Here is a 20,457-nt window from a genome sequence, read left to right as displayed (position 1 = left end):
CCCCCCCCCCAAGAAAAAAAATGGTCCTCATGCAGAGCCTCGTGCTGGAGAGGAAGAGCGAGCTGGCGATCCGCGAGGTGGATGTATGCGACGAGCTCGGCCCCCACGACTGCCGAGTGAAGATCCACAGCGTGGGCATCTGTGGCAGTGACGTGCACTACTACGAGCACGGGCGCATTGGTCCCTTTGTGGTGGAGAAGCCGATGATCCTTGGCCACGAGGCGTCCGGCACAGTTGTGGCGGTGGGCACAAATGTGAAGAAACTGAAGGCTGGCGACCGCGTTGCGCTGGAGCCCGGCATCCCGCGCTGGGACTCTGCGCAGACGCTGAGCGGGCTGTACAACCTGGATCCCGAGCTGACGTTCTTCGCAACGCCGCCGGTGCACGGGTGCATGTCGACAACCATCATCCACCCTGCCGCTCTGTGCTTCAAGCTGCCGGACAACGTGAGCTACGAGGAGGGCGCGCTGTGCGAGCCGATCGCTGTTGGCATGCACTCGGTGACGAAGGCTGGTGTCAAGCCAGGCGATGTGGGCCTCGTGATTGGATGCGGCACAATCGGGATCATGACGGCGCTGTCCGCGCTTACAGGCGGGTGCTCTGAAGTGATTGTCTGCGGGTCGCACGACGCGCGGCTGGAGATCACGCACCGCTATCCTGGCCTGCGCGCGGTGAACACTTTGAGGGCGGGCGAACTGAAGCGTGTTGTGGCTGAGGCGACGGAGGGCAAGGGCTGCGACGTTATATTCGAGTGTGGCGGTGCTGCATCCGCGTTCCCGCTGATCTACGAACACGCCGCGCCTGGCGCGACTTGTGTGCTGGTGGGGATGCCGATTGAGCCTGTGCCGTTTGACGTTGTGATGGCGCAGGCGAAGGAGATCACGTTCCAGACGGTGTTCCGCTACCGCAACGTGTACCCGCGCATCATCCGCTTGCTGAGCTCCGGCAAGATGGACGTGAAGCCGCTGATCAGCGCTACGTTCGCGTTCAAGGACAGCGTGAAGGCGTACGAGCGCGCGATGAACCGCGACCCGAAGGACATGAAGATTATGATTCAGATGGACAGCTAGCGGTGCTGTTAGCTGCGCGGTGCTCGCCGACACCAACCCACTCCTTTCCTCCCCTTATTCATCCGCATTATGACTATGCTTCTGTGTTCGCTGAGCTTTCCTTTGCTTGCGCCACAGCCTTCTTTTTTCTTTCCTTGTCGTCTCTCTCTTATTTTTTCCACCCCCTCCCCTCTTCTCTCGCTTGTGGAGCATGCAGGACAAGTGCTCTCACCCACCCTGCTCTCCTGGCGTGTCGGCAGCAGCGGCATGCGCCTAAATTCCCGTCGCTGTGCGAGCGGAAAGAAAGCAACACTGTCTTGCTATTCTGCGCTGCGCTCTGCCGGACCCTCCTCCCCCCCCCTCCTCCCCCACACGCTGGCGATAGCCATTGGCTTTCATTGGTATCTTGCGAACCTCCGTACATGCCCGCTTTCCACTTGTTCAGCAGCTTAGAGCGGTGCACCCACACCGCGTTGCAGAATATTTGCCTATTTGGTTCCGTCTTCTATGGTTCGCCCTTCGCGTATAGGTCGGCACTTGTGGCTGGTGCTGGGCCGCACATGTGAGGTCGGAGGTGTAAAGTGCGAGAGGATCGGGGCTTTGGAGAGGTGGTGCAAAGGGCTGCCACCGATGTCGAACTCGTGACAGGCGGTATGGGGTGTCACTGTTGGCACTCAATCCAGGGGCTCTTTTTATTCTGCCTTTTTCTTTTCTCTGATGGGATGGCCCGTTATTCTGAGCCCATCGATAACGTAGCGACTGCTGTTGTGTACCCCTGCGTATGTGTGCGTATGTGTTGGGGGGGGGGGGCGCATTCGTTTAGAATGGGCTCCTGTAGAGCCGTTGGCGTCGCCAACGGTGCATCTTTGTTTCTGCGGGCAGTGCCCGGTGCGTTTTTCTTCTCTTTCTTCTGTGTGGTTGCGTAGTCGTCACAGCAACGTGACCGATGGATGCGTGGGTTGCTTCTGCATAGCGGGGGCGGCGTATGCACATATCTAAGAAGGGCTGTGCGAAGACGAACACACTGGCAGGTAGGAGGAGTGAAGCACACCGTCACTGTGCGCATTGTCTGCCTTCACATTTGATGTGGTCTCTTTCTCGCGCGTGTGTGTGTGTGTCAGTCTGAGCTGCCCTTTAGCCCTCACAGGATGTCAACAGTGCGGACTCTCTTTCATCCCCTTCCTCTCCTTTTCATGCTCAACATATTTTTCGTTCCGCAGTTTATCATCACCTCATGTGGCTCCTTTTTTTTCTTTCCCTCTTGTGGAACTTGTGCGAATGAGGAATCCTTTCCATTCCTCATATCCACTGCCTCCCCCCTCCCTCTCTCTCTTCACCCGTCTTCTACGCGCTTGATGGAGCACTGGGCACGCCATAACTCCCTCCCCCCACACTCACACGAAATCAAAAAAACACACAGGGCAATGGAGTGCAGTGGCACAGCAGCATATCTTTAATGAAACCGGCAGGTGCATGTAAATCTGCAGTTACATGTGACCCAGCCGAGCAGCGATCTCATCCGAAGGCAGGGCAGCGGAGCTCAAGGGAAAACAGTGCGAAGGGACCTGATAAAGGATCAAAAGTGAGGCGTAGAGCACTAGTGGCAGTCTGCTCCACGGTGAGCCCTCTTTTTCCCCTTGAAGGGGTGCACAAGCCGCAGTTTTCTCCCTACCAGGTCTGGTGGCAGTGCTGTTCCCCCCCTCGGTCTCCCGCACCTGGACTGCCGCTGCGCAGTTGGATGGCGCTGACTACGTTCTTGCTTGGTGCCTTTTCTTACGCAAGGTGAGTGTGAAGTCGTCGTCTTTGCACTCGTGGCCGTGAAGCCCAGGCCGGAGACTCTGTGGGGTGCGGTCACAGCATACATGTGTGCACTCTTTATCATACGTAGGTGCATGGGCGCACCTGCCTTCTCCACCGCGTCACTTCCCTTCTCCTCATCCATTTTGTTCTCTTCTCTCATCTGCGGAAAAACCTGCGAACTGCTCTCGTCTTCACAGCTGACCTACCACCCCCCTCTCAACCTCTGATTAGTGCACACGACCTAAGTATGCTACTTCTTGCCCCCCCAAAAAATAAATCGTCCTCATGCAGAGCCTCGTGCTGGAGAGGAAGAGCGAGCTGGCGATCCGCGAGGTGGATGTATGCGACGAGCTCGGCCCCCACGACTGCCGAGTGAAGATCCACAGCGTGGGCATCTGTGGCAGTGACGTGCACTACTACGAGCACGCCGCGCCTGGCGCGACTTGTGTGCTGGTGGGGATGCCGATTGAGCCTGTGCCGTTTGACGTTGTGATGGCGCAGGCGAAGGAGATCACGTTCCAGACGGTGTTCCGCTACCGCAACGTGTACCCGCGCATCATCCGCTTGCTGAGCTTCGGCAAGATGGACGTGAAGCCGCTGATCAGCGCCACGTTCGCGTTCAAGGACAGCGTGAAGGCGTACGAGCGCGCGATGAACCGCGACCCGAAGGACATGAAGATTATGATTCCGGTCTATGGCGATAAGACCAACATGCTTAAAGTTGTGCCATATGATGACGACGACAGATGCACGCACACACGCACACACACACACACACTGTCAGCGGCGTAGCGGCGCTGGAGGAAGCGTAACCACACTCATACCGAAAGGGGATCCATTCTATCTTGTTGCCTCTTTTCCTCTCGCTCGTTGATGCCTTTTAATACGCTCTTCGTCTGCCGGAAATGGCAGGCGCGTGTGAGCGGCAACGAGAAAGTCCAGAGGAGATTCATCATGCTGGAGGACGTAAGCGTTTTGGCACTACGGTGTTGGTCTGGAGGTGTGAGAGGAGGAGGGCATGCGTTGCTGTGCGCAGTGTGTGGGACCTTGTTCTTGCAACGTCCTCGTCTTCCTTGCTCACTGATATCGGCGCTTCTCGTTTGCTGCACCTCCGAATTCCACCGGTGTACCGGCAAAGCGGTGCTGCTCTGTTCGGCTTTGCCCCTTCAGTGTGTTCTCGGGCCACCCGTGTCCTTTTCCGATAACGGCGTGTACGCCCCGCTCCTCTTTGTGACCCCCCTTTCTGAAGAGCCGACTGGCAAACTCACGAGTGCTTCTTCGTCTGTCGCTGCTGCGCTTTCCCCAACTCGCTTGTCTTGCATGCCCTTCTCGCTCATGTTTCCATCTTCCCCTCTCCGTTACTCTCTGTCTTTTGTTTTGCCTTTGCGTTTTCTCTTCCGCCGCTCGCAATGTGCCTTGGAGGTGCGAGAGAGGCGAGAGCGAGCATGATGTCAAGGGAGGGAGGGGGAACGGGAGGTGGGCGTGAGACTAGGGGAAGGGCGACGCTTTGGAGCCACATGGCCTGCTTGCCCACTCGACTTGTGGGTTGTACTCGCGCTATGCAGCACAGCTCTCGACGAAACGCTGGCTACCGCTTCCCCCTCAGCTTCGTCCTCTTCCTCAACCCATCCCCGCCGTCCCAGACCCTCTCTTCTTGTTTATTGAGCCGCCGCGTTGCTCGCGCGCGCGCGGGTGGTTGCGCTCTGCCTATGTTCTTGGCATTCACTTCTTTGCTCTATACGATTCTATAGGAGAGAGGTGGGCGTGGCTTTCCGCTGCTCTTGTTTGCCTGCGTGTTGTCCTGCACGCCTTGGCGTTGGAGACAGCCCACACGGTATGCCATGTCATCCGCCCTCTCCCCCCCTTTCCCTCTTCGGGTTTCTTCATTTTCACACGTTCACTCTTTTTTTTCTTCGCTGCTGTGTTGACGATTTCAGTGCTCTTTTTCGTACCTCTGCTTTGTGGCTCCTTCACTGATGTAATCGCCCATTGCTGGAACAACCGCCGCTTCCTCAAACGACAAGGCGGAGAATCGGATGGTGCTGTGAAGGTCACTCAATGCCCTTCCGGTGACGGTGATGACGGTCGATGCGGAGGCGTACCGCACCCGCGTATGGTCGGCCTTTTTCCTTTGTGGTGCCATCAGGAGCGATATTTCCTCTTTTTTATCCGTCGCCGACTGCTTGATGTTCGCTACGTGTGTGCGTGCGCGCCTATCTGTGCCTGGGTGACCAGCATCAGCAGTGGCCGGCACATGCCTGACTCGGAGCCGTTGTAGGGAAGACAGTTTGGTGGATCGGGTGCGCCCCCCCCCCCCAAAAAAAAAAAAATCGTGCGTCCGCCATCGCTGCGCACTAAACTCTTGTCTCCCTCACTCATCTCTGTCTTGTCTCGCCGTGCCCTCCCCCCTCGGCTGGCCTCTCTCCACCACAGTGACACGCTACATGCGCTGTTTAGCCAGCAGCGCTGCTTCTCACTTCATATTTTTTTTTATTGTGTCTTCGTAACGCGCGAGTGTGCGTCTTTTCCACTACTTCTCTCCTTTCCCATTTCCTCAGTACTGTGGGAGGAGGACGAGGAGGGGGTTGTGCCTTGTGAACGAGGCGGTGCGCGTGTGTGTGTGCTCGCCTGCACATCTGTATGCGCAAAGCGGGGTACCGTTTGCGTTCGCGAATGCGTGTATGTGCACCGTGAAAATCTGCGCGCACACCATGCGCTGCCCTTCTTCGTCAACGCTCCACTTTTTTCCCTCCCCTTCCCTCTCCGTGCTGCGCTCTCCTTTCCTTCCTTTTGTCTTCGATTGGCCAAACACGCTAAGCACGGGAAAAAATTCATCCGTGGCGCCATCAATGCGGCCCCTCTTCTGCAGTCGTACCTCTTGAGCACACTCTTTCTTCCGTGGCATTCGTCCTTCCCTCTCTCGTTCTGTTGTCGACGTGGACGAGCGAAGGGAAAACAGCCCTCGCTGACCTATGCGACTGTCAACGTACATGAGCGATGCCAGTGACACAGCGTTACCAAGCTAACCGCCATGAACGCTGCCCATACGGATTACCGCGACACGTGGGACGACGATGTCGCTTCGCCTAGCGCGGCGATTCTTACTAGTGATGAACCGCTGCTATCATCGTCGATGGCGGTGTTGTCATTGCTGCGCTCGCTTTCTGTAGTGGCCAGCGGCTTGCGTAACTCCACGGCGCCGCCATCCACCGCCTTGTTCTCCAGAAAAGACTGTCCATGGAGTGACGGGGATGAGCTCTCCGTGTACGCGTCAGTTTCATATCTCCACTGCTGTCTTGTGCTTCTTGTGTGTCGATGGTTGGCTGAGCGTGTGGCGATTCCTTCAGACGGCGAGCTGTCTGCCGTTCTGCGGCAAATGCCAAGCGCGCTACTCGTACGCGGCACGTCTCACCCATGGATGCCACTCAATGGCGAGGCCGATTGCGACGATCACGAAGAGAGCGGACGCCGACTTTACCCCAGCACAGTGACACTGACGGACTGCCGTGTTTCTACGCTGCTTCCTGCACCACCGCCACAGCTCACTGGCGCAGCGTTGACAGCCGTGCTTCGAGCAAATCGTGACGCCACCAGCAATGGCGATGAGAGAGAGGCGCATATTGATATCGTGCTATCGCACCTATCCGCTGCTTCGAGCTCGCCAGGCGCAGATGCGGATGGCTGCGATGACGCCATGCGAGATGCCGTGGTCACATTGTACGACGTGTGGCGTCATGTCAATGGTCGTATTTCTCTCACGCCCAGTCCCTCTGTTTGCCTTCCCGATGGTCACATTCGGGAGCTACTTCACATGTACGCCGAGGCAAGCGTAGAACTGGCGTCGAATTCACTTTTGCGGACGCTAACAACAGCGACCGAGTTCATAGTTGTAGCCGAAGCGGAAATGGCAGTGGCAGTGGCTTCTCTCAGTGCGGTGCATGAGATTCTCGGGGCTCAGCAAGTGGCCCGCATCGCTGCGTCGCACACTGCCGCCGCGCCAGCCGACAAGCACATCCTCGATCGTATCCGTACTCTCCTGCTTGCACTCCTTGGAGCATCGTCATCATTCTCTGGGTGCGCTCAGTTTTTTCTGCACTCTAATGTGGAGCTCAGCATTGATCCAACCCGCAGCGTCGCTGGGTGTGGTCTGGTGGCCATCGGCGCTGTCGGAGAGGGAGAGCTACTCGCCCGCGAGGCCGCGCTTGCCACGGTGGCCGACGCGGAGGTGCGGGTGTATTGTCAAGGCGGCACCGAGGCCATGAGCGACGTCGCCACCACCACGGAGCATATGAAGTGCAGAATGCGGATCTGGAAAGAGAGTGCGCGGCGCTGCCAAGAAGACACAGCGACTGCTCCTGTCTCGAAAAAAGTGTCCGCCGTGCCGAGCTCTGGGACACGCCAGGGCAAGGACTCAGTGCCGCTTATAATAGAGAATGTGGAGTGCAGTGCGACAGCGCAGCTTCTTAGCCTTCTGGCCGGCTTCCCCGATCTCCTGTGCGGCGGCTGGCGCCAGTGGGCCGCGCTTGTGATGCGCGATGCTTCTGTTCTTCAGCCCTCCCCGCGCGTGTCGCGGGTGGCGGTCGACTGGGCCGGAAAGCCACAGACGGAGGTGGGACCAAAAAAAGCTTCTTGCAACTCACACTTCACTGCCGACGCGTCGCAACTCCGAGTGCTGAACTGGCGCGGAGGCGAGGCCCATACGTCTCTTCCATCTGCTCCTCAGCTGCTTCTCGACGTGCGAGGCATAGATGAATTTCGCATTGACCCTCCACCCCGGTCGTATTGCCACAAGGAGCGTGATGAGCATCACAGATGCGTCAAAGCAGGACTGAAGCGAGCTGCCGGCGAGTGTGACGTCGCTGCGTACACTTCTCTGTGTGCGAGCGATGTGTCCGCCAAGGCGCTTTTCCCGTTCTTGCGCCACCTCAACCACGCGTGTGTTCCTAACGCGCTTCTTGTGCTCGACAGGACACCTGGACGTCTCCACGACGGCGACGATGACGGCGTCGTGGTGTCCCTAGTTGCGCTGCGAGGTATCGAGAGTGGCGAGGAGATCACGGTGTCGTACGTGCCTGCCACTACAGCCCTGACAGTGTCCCAGACGGAGCTGGCTGAAATGCTTGGGTTTCGGTGCCGCTGCCACTTGTGCGAACGGAAAGCCGCGTTGCTACATGGGCATTTGTGCGGCGAGTGCGGACAGCTCATCTACGAGCCAGATATCAGGGGGGAGTCTGAGCCGCCCATCAGCATCCTCGGAGCGACTTGCGCGTCGGAATGGGCCACAGTGTTCCGTCATGGGGAGCACTGTCCCCATCGGCGAAGGACTTGTGAGGCTGACAGCGCCACGGAAGAAAGGAACTCCGTTGCCGCTCAGTTGCAGCTGCAGCTGGATGACATTCCAGTGCAGTTGGCGAAGGGTGAGGATGAAGCGGAAACCTCAGGGAAAGCACGCGATTCGATGGTGACAGCGATGCGACGCCTCGTTGACCTCGACGCGTGCGTCGCCCGGACTCTTTTGCCTACGCACTTTCTGCGGCTTCGGCTTCGCTTGGAAGCATTCGCCTACTCGACGGTCGCGAGAGGACTGGGCTCTACTCTCAGCGCCGAGCTCATTCATCTCTGCGCCAACACACTGGAGGAACTGGAGATGCTCATGCCGGCCAGCCACCCCCTCTTGACCGGGCTGCGCATGTACCTCGTCTTCAGTCGCGGTCGGCATTTGCGAGCGGTAAACGCTGCTGAGGATGTGGCGCACGGCACGCGGCACGCGGAGTGCTGCGGTGCGGTGCGCGAGCAGGCCGTACTGATGCAGCTGCCGTTTGTTGTGGACCCTCTTGTGCGCCGTTGCGTGGCGCGCTGCTTTCAGGAGCACTACGTACAGCTTCTGGCGTGGAGAGCCGAGTGGCTGTCGCATGTAGGTGAGGCCGGAGCCTTGGGGTCTTTCCTGGCACGATACTCGGTGGAGTTGGAGGCGTGTGGAGTGACCGCAGTGGAGCACATAGAGCTGCTTTCCTGCATGGAGGATGGTGCCCAGTGCGTATAGTGCAATCACTTGAAGGGTACTTGGCGCACTGTAGACTACCACCCAACGAACACCTGTGGCCATGTGCGAGTGTGTCCCTCTTGCTCTGCCCTGGCGGAAAGGAGTACAGAGACACGCCACGACATACCAAAGAGTATTACACGTACGTGGCGGCACTGTTTGTTTTTTTTGACCCTTTCGGGCATCATGTGGATGTACATTTTTGGGAGGGGCGGCCGCGGCGGCACCCGCCGACCCCCCCTCCCCACACACACACACGCGTGAACTCATCCTCGTCTGCATGTCGGGTTGCGTTTTGACCTTTCAGTGAAGAGGCCCTTTGACTGGAACACACAAGTCACCCATAGTCGCACTGCCTTCTGATGCGTCTCTCTCTCTCTTTCCTTTCCGTGCGATGTTGAGGTGATGCGCTTTGCGCTCTCACTCTGCTCCGCCCCCTTCCCTCCCCTCTTTTCTGCGCCTTGAGGTTCTTCGCGTGCCATTTGTTCATCTGCATCGCACTGTTGCCCTTGTGCGTTGGCTGAGGCATCCCCAGAGACGCCACGACTACGGCGACGCCACACACTCTGTGCGTCGTAGAGGGAGAGAAGCCATCCGCGGCACAAGAGCAGTTGATTTCTTCCCTCTCTCCGTACCTCACTACACGTCCATCTCCGCTTCCTTTCCCTTCCCTCCTTGACATAGGCCTATCCTCCCTCACATCCATGGAGGCGTTGCATTACGAGCTGTGGGCTCGCTGCACCTCTTTTGTGGCCTCTGCCTGTGCTGACCGTGATGCTTCGCACGGCCTTGGACACATGCGCAAAGTGACGGAACAGGCAATCTTACTGTACTTCATGGACACCGCCGCCAGCGTGACGCCAGGGGAGAAGGCCGGAATGCTCTACAGAATTATACTAGTGGGCATGCTACATGACGTGGCGGACCACAAGTACGACGCTAGTGGCGCTCTCCTGGAGCGAGTGAAGTCCTTTGTTGCTGCCGAGGCGGCAGCGCTGGTGACTCGCGCGGCCAACACGGATCCGAGTCTCTTTTACGTTCCTCTGCCACGCACTGACACCAGCGGGGAAGAAGGGAGGGCGCGGAAGGTGTCGCAACTCCTGCTGACCTCACTGGATGCCATCTCCTACTCAAAGGAGGTGAAGTTGGGCATGCGTTGGTTTCTGCCCGCGTTGAGTGACGGTGTGGAGGCGGCGGCGAAAAGCAGCAGCTGGGTGGCAGTCCGAGATTACGTAAGTGACTCGGACAAACTGGAGGCCATCGGTGATGAAGGACTGCTGCGCTGCTACGAGTACACGTGCGCGCAGCATCGTGCTGTGGCACTGGCGCAGCTTACGTCCAACAGCCTCCGTCCCTCCAATGAGGCTGCTGCGTCGCAGGCGATCTCGGTGGAACGGCAGCTTGAAGCAGTGCTGCTGCGCGAGGTGGTGGTGCACTTTCATGAAAAACTGAATCACTTGCTGCCGGTGTTCATCGTGACGTCTTCTGGAAAGCACTTGGGTATTCCACGTGCTGCCGAGATGACTGCCCTTCTGGAGAAGTGGGAGCGCCATGGTCCCCCTCCAGTCACGGCGTACTGGCGCAACGCCGCTACTGAGTGTGCACTAGCGTGAAGTTAAGGCCCTTGGAAGGAGCGGGGTGGGGAAGTGACGCTGCTGAGGTTTGTGCGATGACTGCGCCTGCACACACGCTGGCGTTGCTTCTCCCGCCTTCTTGCCCATCTCCTCTGCTTCTTCTAGCATAACACGTATATATATATATGTGCGTGTGCGTGTGTGTGCGTCACAGTGCGCTCCATTAATGGGCTAGTTGACGACCTACGAAGAGGTCGAGCGACGTAAGACGAACGCAGCGTCCTGCACCACCACCTCTGATCCTTTGGGTTTCCCTTGCTCCTCCCCCCTCCGCTCAGAGCTTAGCCATCATAGCTGCGAATGCTTCTAAGCTCGACTGCATTCGCGAGAAGCGTTGGAAGTGACTTGATGGGACTTCTCCAACCCGCGCTCTTCCCATCCCAATCCTGGTGTTTCTGTCTCTATCCTTCGCTTCCTGCGCCCTCCTTCTTCCTCCCTGTGCTCCGCTCCTGCAGTGCGCTGGCCATTGAGCCAACCGAATTTCTGAACTTTCAGAAGACATGGATGCTGCTGCTCTGTTCCACGAGCGCCAAGCGGATGTCGCCGCCTTTTCGGCCTTTCTGTTTCGGCAGCCTGCAGCCGTAACCCAACTACAGCGCAAGATGTCTATTCCTGTTCCATCAGCGATGCACACCAATGCCAGTTGGGAGGAAGCCGTCTCTTCTTCCCCTCTGACCCACACGGCCGCGATGACGCCGGCTTACCGCCGCCCTGCCTCCGCGAATGTGCCGGTGTCACGCGTCCTTCAGGAAGTCAAGGCACAGGCAAAACGAGAGCAACGGATGGCGCGCAAAGCCAAAAAGAGTGCCGGGGGTGGTGCCGATTACCCTGCCGGCAGCCTTCCATATTTGGCCACGAGTGGCAGTCGCAGCGGTGCCCCGGTACTCGCCATGAGCTTTTCCGCGCAAGAGATTCGCGACCGCACCTACCTCTGGATGACGGAGCCGGGGTTGCATTTCAGCTCTGCCGATGACATCTCGCAGCGCGCGACCAGTGAAAGTTCCGTCCTAACTCCCCAGCAGCAAGCCAAGCTGCGGCGACTGCGCATCAAGCGAACCCATCAACGCCTGTTGTCACATGCGCAATGGGCCCTCTGGCTGCGTCGTCGGCGTCGGCTGTGGCACCGCCGGCGTCCGGTGGCGCGGCGACGGCACCTCGCTCGGCAACTCGCACTCGAGTACGGACGGCCGGTTGGGCTCTGCCGCTGCTGCAGGCCTGGAAAGCACACGATGAGAGCTACAGTGCTGGGGCGCAAAGCACGCCCGCCTTTCGAGGTCGCCCAGAAGATGGTGACGCAGTGGCTGCCATCGCACTCGCGGCTGGTGAAGCGTTTCCACTACCGTATAGTGTCACTTGCCGTCCAGCCCTGTGTCACGCACGTATCATTGGCGACAACGACATCATCAATACACTCGCAGCATGGCGGCGGTGCAGCGCGCAGCTCCACGGCACCTTGTGAAACCCGCCATGCAGCGCGTCTCCGCTGTTGTACGTCCTGCGAGGCCAGAGTCGCCATGCCGCATGAGCCCACGCGAAAAGATCATCGATTTCTGCAGCGCTGGGCGACTGCTCTTGCGGAGCAGCAGCGTCAATGGCTCTTCCGCAGCCCCATTGTGCGGAATGACCAGTCCGCACAGTCCCACGCGTTGCTGTCTGCGTCTGTCTTAGCTGCGACCATGCTCGCGGACCTCTCACATCACTGCGTGTATGCGCTGACGCCGCGGAATAAATGGCCATTTACTGGTACAGTATGGACTTCACCAAATTCGCCGCGTGATGCAGCGTCTGCTGCCTCGCCTGCGCTGGCAAGCCTCATTGAAGCACTTGGACTGCGTCCTGATGCAGAGGACGTGAGCGCCTCACCTTCTGGGGTCATCTTTGCGCTCTCTCCGACGGCACGCCATCAGCGCACCCGACGAACCTCTGCAACCGTCGTACATGGACACATGTGGGGTGCCGGCTCAGCGTGCCTCGGTGATGCTGCGCTGCAGACGGCCGATCTGTGCCGTGGCTCTATCAGCACACTCTCTCGTCATACGCGTGTGGTGCCAGTGGTGTTAGTGGCCTCACTGCGCGCCAAAGCTGCGCCCACTGCCGTGGACGTTCTTCTCTTCAGTGAGGCCCCGGTTCACTTCACGCGCCGCGCTACGGCGCAGCTGCAAATTCAGCTTGTTTCATTTTGGAACCCGTGCTCGCTGAGCGTGGCGCGCGCCTCTGTGTTTGAATTCTGGCGGTGCGACCCCTCGGCGCTTTCCTCAGAGTCGGAGCCTGAGGCGCTGTCAACGCTCAAGGGTACTCTCCAGCGCTGTGCCCGTGCTTACCGGCGGCTGCAGCTGCGCCCACCTCGCTCCCGCAGTGACCTGCGCGTTCGCAGGAGAACGCCGCTCAAGTCCTCTCCCCGAAAGACCGCACCAAGCGGCGGTTCGGGGGCTGCAGATGCAAGAGCTGCCGCGCATGGACATCCTCAGGGGGCTTCGTCGCCTGCGCGGCAATCATCACGCCTCTTCCTCGTTGCGTACCCGAGCTTCTCCTCACCGTTTCTACTAGATCCGCACTGCAACAGGTCCGGGAAAGGAACTGCAGCTCCGTGCGTGTGGCGCCTTGCGCTGCTCTACTGCAGTCCTGCGAGCGGGAGACATGCGCCGAGCGTGCACATCGGTGACACCGCCGCTCGGTCTGCAGCTTCCCCAGGTGTGACACAGGCCATCACCACCCTTTCGGTCCGACGAATGTGCCTAGTGTCGTGGCAGACGCGTCGCGCGCACTTCCATCTGGCTCGGCGTTTCTTTGGGTTTCTTCTCATGGCTCCCTCGCCGGTTAAACCAACGCGTAGCGGTGCTGCCCTGCGCGGCCGGTGCCGTGCGCTTGGCTTTCAGGATCGCGTTACCCTCCTCCACTTGCTAGGCCATCCTGCCTACCCCCTGGACTACGGGCTGTCCCGCCCTTCGGCCGCGGCGCAGCAGCGGCGACGTCAGCAGAGCCGACCCACACCAAGAAAGGCCCGGGTGGCGAGGTGGGGTACGAAGCGCAGTCGCACTTCAATGGACGGCACGTCTACCGCTGCGACGCTGGCGAGCGCGCCTCTTCCCTCGTACCTGCACACCCTGGAGTACTACGGAAATGCCTCGAATGCGGCGTGTCGTGTCTTTGTACGCGCAGCACACAGCGATCGCCTGCTCCCCACCCTGCACAGCAATACGGGAGCGATCCTGCTGCGGTGCCAGTGGTGGCAGCACAGAGGTGACCGTGTGCTGCGCGCACCGTTAGTGACACGCATCGGTGTTGTGTCGTCGTCGGGCTTCTTTGCCCAGCGGTTTGGGTGCGTGGTGGCACCTGTGTGGTGTTGCTTCCCGCCAACAGCGAGCGAGGCTAGCGGCGGCGCCAATCTTGCCGCTCTCACCAACGAGGACAAAAATGTGTCGTCCGTGACGGCGCCCGGGGTCCACTGGAGTGCCGTCTCTCTGGTTGGTGACACCGCTGCTGCTACTTGCGCACCCGACTATCTGCTCGCCCCTCCTGAGGTAGCGGAGGATCTTCTTCGTCGCAGCGCATTGCTTCAGCGAGACGAGGTGCCGCGAAAGCGAGCCCGCAGCCGCCGTCAGCGCGTGTTTGACCTCGGGCAAGGACGTGCAGTGCGGGAGCTCGAGGCATTGCTTTACGATCCGCTGTCCTGCTCACCGGTCCACCTCATACAGTGGTACGCTTGACGTGGTCTGTGGGATGGTGTCCACACCCGCAGGAGGTAGGCAGTGCTTAAATGCACACATACGTACGTACATGTCAGTTCTTCTGCCCTTCGTTCGAAGAACTGGTGAGGCTCTGAGGACTTCTCTTCCCCCCCCTCCGCCACCTCCCACGCGTCCACCCACGCCTAACCACATCAGCCCGCTGCACGACGAGAGAGGGTCCCTGTGTGGGTGTAGCGACGAGGCGTCGACGCCGCGAATTAGGAGCCAAATGCATGGCGACGTGGTGGTTTCAGCTCCTCATCACTGACCTGCACCATTTCTTCTGGAGCTAGCCAACGTCTTTGGTGCACCGCATCCATCACACGACGATAACTTTTTTCACATGCGTAGCCCCTCCTCCTCCCCCCAAACCCCCACACACATTCGATGACGCGCCAAGCATTACTTTTCTGCCTGAGGACAAGGGCTACGAGAGGAAATGTCATTGCGCAGGGGGAGATTGCACGAGGTGGTGTCATATGCCGCCCTGCGGCTCACTGTCCCCCTTTTAACATCGTACGCGCCACATGCCCTAAATGCCGTTCTCCCCTCTTGTGCTTTGCGTACTCGCCTACGTCTTCACCGCTCTCTCCCTATTTTTGCCTCTTTGAAAAACCAGATGCCACGGCGGCTTTGCCACGGAACGCTTCTCCACAGCACGTTGGCCACCCAAGACCGGAGCAGCCGCTTGTGCTGGTAGCCGCGGAAGCGACGCGTGAAGGACGGCGGTTGGCCCGCCGAGTTACAAACGAGAAAGCGAAAAGGAGACGTCTGCGCGCAAAACCCACTCGCCAGAGAATCGACCTCGCCATGGATCCCGGCTCTGTCTTAGACAACCTCCTCGCGCGCCACCGCGGCTTTGTTGTCGCAGCACAGCATACTGCAGTAGCGAAAGCCCACCGGCGCCATGGATCGACCTCTTCAACGGCGCCACCATCGAAGATAGTGGAGGCTGTGGAGCGCGGCGTGAATCCGCTCATGTTGGGAATGCAGGCTCACAAGACAGAGTCCGCTGCACGCGAGAAGGCGAAGGCAAGGAGAAGGGGATTGTCGCTGGATGTCTCCCGCACGTCCCAGGAACCCCCCGCACAGTCAGGGACTGCGTCCTCAAGCCTCCGCACCGCTGCTAATCAATCAAAAAATGCCTCAGTCTCTACTACAACGGTGCTCACAACCCACACGCAACTCCCAGCGGTGCTGGCGACGAAAGAGATGCAGCGGTCCCGCGAGATGGCGGTTTCTGCAACGCTCACGTCGCGCTATCAAGAGCTGCGTGCTAAGCGTCTGCAGGAGGATGAGGAGCGCAAGCGCAGTCGTTCCGACCCCATGCCAGCGTTGCGCAGCACCGGCGGCGGCGCTGGCCAGGATGGCGAAAAGGGCGCTCCTAAACACGCGCGAATGGAGGAGAAACAGCTGCTTCTGCATGAGCCTCCCTTGCGGGCTACTACGGCCACCACAGTTTCTCAAACCCGGCGCGATGTCTGGAGGCGGCGGTGTACAACGCGGAAGATTCTGCGGAACTCGCGCAGGGTCTCGCGGGCCTCGGCGTTGCGTCGCTACTGGTACACAGCACTCTCCAACAACGAGACTAGGACTGGTACTCGCGGTAGTTTCTCACCAGCCATGCATGCGGTATGTACTGCGGGTAGTGAAACAGGAGAAGAGGAGAGAGCCGCAACGGTGACACTGGCGTCGAAGACAATACCAACGTCAGAGAGACTGGTATGTTCCACCCCGCCGTTGTCGATGCTTGCATTGAACGACGCCACAGAGAAGCGCTGCGCCATTCGTCGTCTCCGCGCTGCTCACCGCAGTGCGAGAGAAGTGCATTACAACATCCAGATACCTAGAAAGCGAGGTGACGTCGTGACAGGCGTGAGAGCTGCAGCTGCGATGCCTGAAACTGGTCAGGTGCCTGCAGTGGCGGCACAACTGGCTGCCGACCGCAGTGCAGTCTCGCGTCCGAGTCGTCGCCAGCGCAAGGAGGTCGTTCGTTGCATTCTCAGCTCTTCCGCTACGAGGATGTGGGCACTGGCAGCAGGCGTCGTCGCAGAGCGACTGAGCATCGTTGCTCAGCTTCGTCTTGAGTGCGCGAGTGCTACAGCGCTGGCATCGGTGTTGGCGACGCGCACAAAGGGAGTGGGTGCGCTGCCCCTTTCTCTCGCCCGCTTGTTCCCGCTGTTTGGTGCTGCGGTAGAGGTGCAAGAACTGGAGCTCACGTCAGCGCCTGTGCGGTCGCGTCGCTCTCGAGGTGCGTGTCATGCCCACTTTGCCTCAGCCACCGGCGGCGAAAGTGCTTGGGGTGCACCGCAGCTACGTGTTTTACAGCAACGCAAGGGTATTGTGATGGAGGAGTACAGCGAAACACTGGGCATTCTGTTGCTTCCTTCTGAGAACAGGGCCGAGATGCAGGCTTGGGCAGAGGAAGTCGCAAGGTTGCGTGCACAAAGACAAGGCACGTTGGCATGCGTGAGTGAGGATTACAAAGTAGCACCGCTTACGCGCATGAAATCGTCGCCCAGTGTTGTGCGAGTGCCCAAGCACTTTCCCGGCGCGTCTGGCAGCTTTGTGGAGCTGGTTCAGCTGCTGTTGTTGCGCACTCCTACCATCCTCTCCATCAGCCACAGCGACAGAGGGTCAATGTCGGCTCCTTCAACGGTGGCACGTATACCAGCGACTTCTGTTGGGAACCTGCGCGTGCTCGCGGCTGTGTTTTGCGGGGAGGTGTCCACGGCTGCTGAGGACTGTGATCTCGCAGCTCGTCACGCTGACTGTGACGACGCAGTTCCGCCGGTGGCTGCCGAAGGCATTAGGTCCACTGCGTACCCGCTTCATCGCCTTCTGCACCGCTGTCTGTGAGTGCAGTGTGAGCCGGATATCACGGAAGCTCCACGCGTGCCCCTACCTAGGTTTCCACCGTGAACGGAGCGCAAGACAGGAAGTGTTTTGCAGGAGAGTGAAAGGTTGCGAGCGATACAGGAGCGGATGTTGTGGCGTTTACGAACTGTCGTGCAGGCCCATATTGTCCGCAGACTTCTGTGGACATGTGTGTGTGTGTGTGTGTGGAGGCGAAGCAGATACCGCCTTGTTCCATCACGCTGATGATCCCCCTCTCCCCCTCCTTCATTTTCCCCTTGCTGGACTTTGCTCAGCGACGCTTTAAACGGAGAATGGGATCCACATGAGGTGAACAGCGAGCTCCTCGCAGAGTGGCACACACATGGCGTCCCTCATTTCTGCTCTCTTGGCACCGCGGAGAGTGCACGATTTGAATGTGCAGTCGAGTGGGCAGAGATGCAGCCGACGATGAGCCGCTGTCCACCATCGACAACGCAGGAGGTGCGAGTCGTAGTGCACCCTGTTGCCCGCATGACTGATGAGTACTGTGGTGCGTTACCAGCGTGGTGGCTTGCGCGCTTCATTCCGCCTCGACAACGTTAGCAGAGGCGCTGTTTGTACAGTCTCTATTCCTCCACCCCTCGACCTCTTCTTTCATTTGTTCCTTCTTTTCTCCCCGCTTCAGCAGCTCTCGAATCCGCAGCGGTGGGCGCACCCGTGCACACACATTTGCAGGCACAATACATGCACAGGAACATACACGTGTCTCCATAGGCAGAACGGCGCTGGAAACAGAAAAAGAACAGCTCGCTCGTCACAACACTGCTGGGGCGCTGTTTTACTTTCTCGCTTCTGCACCCCCCCCCCCCGAATCCCTGGCGCCACAAACCTTCACTGTTTCTAATACGCTACGGCCCAAAGAACTACTTCGCTCTCGCCCCTCTGATCTCGCAGGGTGGTGGTGCAAGCCGTACACGCGTATTCACCTTCAATGCCGCCTCCGCACGGTCGCTCATCAAGATGAAGCGCTGTCGCAGCCGCTCCCCGTCCACCGGCTCCTCGGCAGCAGAAAAGAGGTCGCACGCAGAGCGAGAGGAGGTGGCTCTGTTTCTCTTCCGCCGTGATCTGCGTGTGGTGGACAACACCGGCCTGCAGGCGCTCTGCGACGAGGCCGCGCACCGCTCCATCTCGGTGCTGACGGCGTTCTTCTTCAACCCGATTCAGTGCGACAAGGAGAGGAACCCGTACTTTGGCGACGCCTTTTTCCAGTTTTTCTGCGAGTCCCTCGTGGACTTGGACGGTGCGGCGCAGCTGAGTAACGGTCTGGTGTGCCTGCGCGGCAGTGATGAGGAGTGCTTGAGGCGCATCCGTGATAGTGGCTACGAGGTGAAAGTGCTTGGATTCAACGAGGACTACACCCCCTTTGCTCTCTCCCGTGATCGGCTGCTGCGGGACTACGCGGAGAAGCATGGCATTGTATGCGTGACAGGGCCGCACGACTACTCGCTGCGTCCTCTGGATGACGTGGCCAAAGGCCCCGATCAACCGTACAGCGTCTTCACACCGTTCTACAAGAAGTTCATGGCGGAGCACGCCCACAGGGTGGCGGAGCCGCTGTGGGGAAACGTGAAGAAGGTACAGTCGATGCTGGTGTCGCAGCCGAAGAAGCACCTAGAGCATCACCTGGTGAACCCTGCTCGACTGTACACACACATGCCGCAGGTGCAGGACCACGGCGGCCGTGCAGAGGGGCTGAAACGACTGGCGTGCGTGGAGACACTGAGGAGGTACGCGGATGTTCGCGACGACATTGCAGGAGACAAAACATCGCACCTCAGCCCGCACATGAAGTGTGGCACGGTGTCGACGCGGGAGGTGTGGCACGCCAGTGTGCAGGCTCTCGGCACTGGGCACCCCTTCACTCGTCAACTTGTGTGGCGGGAGTTCTATGCGATGCTGGCCTTCACGCGCCCACGACTCCTGCAAGGGCAGCTGAACTCCTTCCTTGGCAAAAAGAATATCATGAAGGCGACACAGCCGAAGCAGAATGCGCCGTTCCAGCCGTCCTACGACAATTACACGTGGAACTGGAAGGCAGAGCACTTTGAGGCCTTCAAAGAGGGGCGCACTGGTGTACCGCTTGTCGACGCCGCCGTGCGATGCTTGACTGCCACCGGATGGTGTCACAACCGTTGCCGCTTAGTCATCTCCAACTTTGCTGTCAAGGTGTTGGGGATCGACTGGCGCGAGTGTGAGCGCTGGTTTGCGACAGTGGCTGTGGACTACGACGTCGCGAACAACAACGGTGGTTGGCTTTGGTCCTCGGGCCAGGGTGCAGACGCGCAGCCGTACTTCCGCACCTTCAACGCCTTTCGCCAGTCAGAGCGCTTTGACCCGGACTGCAAGTTCATCTTCCAGTGGGTGCCTGAGCTGGCGGAGGTGCCGCCGAGCGTGGTGCACAAGTGGGAGGAGTACTGTGCAAAGGACAGAGACAAAGCAACGACCAACTACTCGAAGAAGCGGGATGACATGGGAAAGAGAGGGGCGTACACCACGTCGTACCCCGTGCCGATTGTCGACACCAAGGCCGCCACTAAGGCAATCATCGAAGAGTACAAGAAGTACGGCAAGTCCAAGATGAACTAGTCAATGTGCCCCCCACCTTTCCTGTTGGATTGATGTGCGGTTCGGCGATGGCAGCGGCGAAGGGTGCTGAGGAAGAGGCGTGGTGTGCTACTCACCTCCTCTTCCCTCACCTCTCTCGTCACCGCCATCACGCGGCAAACCTATTTCACCACACATCCTTCCCCGCAGATACACACACACACCTTCAACGGGCCCCAGGCACACCGGCGAGCGCACAGCATTTGAGGAGCCGCAGGTATTTATTCTCCTCAGCCTTATCCGCACTGAAGGGCTCGTGCAAGTGTGAAACGTACGCTCGCGTTTTCTCTCGCTTCGCGTCTTTTTCGTTCTCCTCGCCATTGACGACATGCCGCCCCCGTGCGCGGTCTCCCAGGGTTCGGAACCTACCCCCACCTCCCCTCTGTGTGGGGAAGCCCGACAGCCCCCCCCCCCTCTCCCTGCCCAATGCCGCACCGCTTCTGGTGGTGACAGGGGGTCCAGCGCCCACGACGCAGGGATGTCAGGGCGGTGTATCGCTGCTGATGTCGGCGGCCGGGTCCTGGACGGCGCTGCATCGGAGCGGCCTGCGGCCAGTAGCATGTTTGCGCCACCCGTATGGTGGGCGGGGTGCCGGCGCGATGTGGGGGCGTGGGGTGGGTGTGGGGTGGGGCAGGGGCCGTGCCGGGGTGGCTGGGCCGGCGCATTGCTGTGGCGCGTGTCTCGCACAGCTTCGCGCGACG

General features: G+C 59.4%; 7 protein-coding genes across 7 annotated transcripts; all 7 read left to right on the top strand.

Moving 5' to 3' along the window:
* Positions 1-20: 20 nt before the first annotated feature.
* LBRM_33_0520 (putative d-xylulose reductase) lies at positions 21-1,070 on the top strand (the record flags this gene model as incomplete). Its single annotated transcript, XM_001567772.1, has 1 exon — positions 21-1,070. One exon carries the CDS (start codon positions 21-23, stop codon positions 1,068-1,070), a length of 1,050 nt encoding a protein of 349 aa, XP_001567822.1.
* A 2,064-nt stretch (positions 1,071-3,134) lies between these two features.
* LBRM_33_0510 (putative d-xylulose reductase) lies at positions 3,135-3,641 on the top strand (the record flags this gene model as incomplete). The annotated part of the gene is made up of 1 exon (XM_001567771.2): positions 3,135-3,641. The coding sequence occupies one exon, from the start codon at positions 3,135-3,137 to the stop codon at positions 3,639-3,641; it is 507 nt and encodes a 168-aa protein (XP_001567821.2).
* A 2,584-nt stretch (positions 3,642-6,225) lies between these two features.
* Positions 6,226-8,892, top strand: LBRM_33_0500 (conserved hypothetical protein; the record flags this gene model as incomplete). The annotated part of the gene is made up of 1 exon (XM_001567770.2): positions 6,226-8,892. One exon carries the CDS (start codon positions 6,226-6,228, stop codon positions 8,890-8,892), a length of 2,667 nt encoding a protein of 888 aa, XP_001567820.1.
* Positions 8,893-9,596: 704 nt separating this feature from the next.
* On the top strand, positions 9,597-10,505 carry LBRM_33_0490 (conserved hypothetical protein; the record flags this gene model as incomplete). The annotated part of the gene is made up of 1 exon (XM_001567769.1): positions 9,597-10,505. The coding sequence occupies one exon, from the start codon at positions 9,597-9,599 to the stop codon at positions 10,503-10,505; it is 909 nt and encodes a 302-aa protein (XP_001567819.1).
* Positions 10,506-11,026: 521 nt separating this feature from the next.
* LBRM_33_0480 (conserved hypothetical protein) lies at positions 11,027-14,233 on the top strand (the record flags this gene model as incomplete). The annotated part of the gene is made up of 1 exon (XM_001567768.1): positions 11,027-14,233. One exon carries the CDS (start codon positions 11,027-11,029, stop codon positions 14,231-14,233), a length of 3,207 nt encoding a protein of 1,068 aa, XP_001567818.1.
* Positions 14,234-15,064: 831 nt separating this feature from the next.
* Positions 15,065-17,113, top strand: LBRM_33_0470 (conserved hypothetical protein; the record flags this gene model as incomplete). The annotated part of the gene is made up of 1 exon (XM_001567767.2): positions 15,065-17,113. The coding sequence occupies one exon, from the start codon at positions 15,065-15,067 to the stop codon at positions 17,111-17,113; it is 2,049 nt and encodes a 682-aa protein (XP_001567817.2).
* Positions 17,114-18,112: 999 nt separating this feature from the next.
* LBRM_33_0460 (putative deoxyribodipyrimidine photolyase) lies at positions 18,113-19,738 on the top strand (the record flags this gene model as incomplete). The annotated part of the gene is made up of 1 exon (XM_001567766.2): positions 18,113-19,738. One exon carries the CDS (start codon positions 18,113-18,115, stop codon positions 19,736-19,738), a length of 1,626 nt encoding a protein of 541 aa, XP_001567816.2.
* Between the last annotated feature and the right edge of the window lie 719 nt (positions 19,739-20,457).

This window comes from Leishmania braziliensis, chromosome 33 (assembly GCF_000002845.2).
Source record: "Leishmania braziliensis MHOM/BR/75/M2904 complete genome, chromosome 33".
Lineage (NCBI taxonomy): Eukaryota > Euglenozoa > Kinetoplastea > Trypanosomatida > Trypanosomatidae > Leishmania > Leishmania braziliensis.
This window is presented reverse-complemented; position numbering and strand designations above follow the sequence as displayed.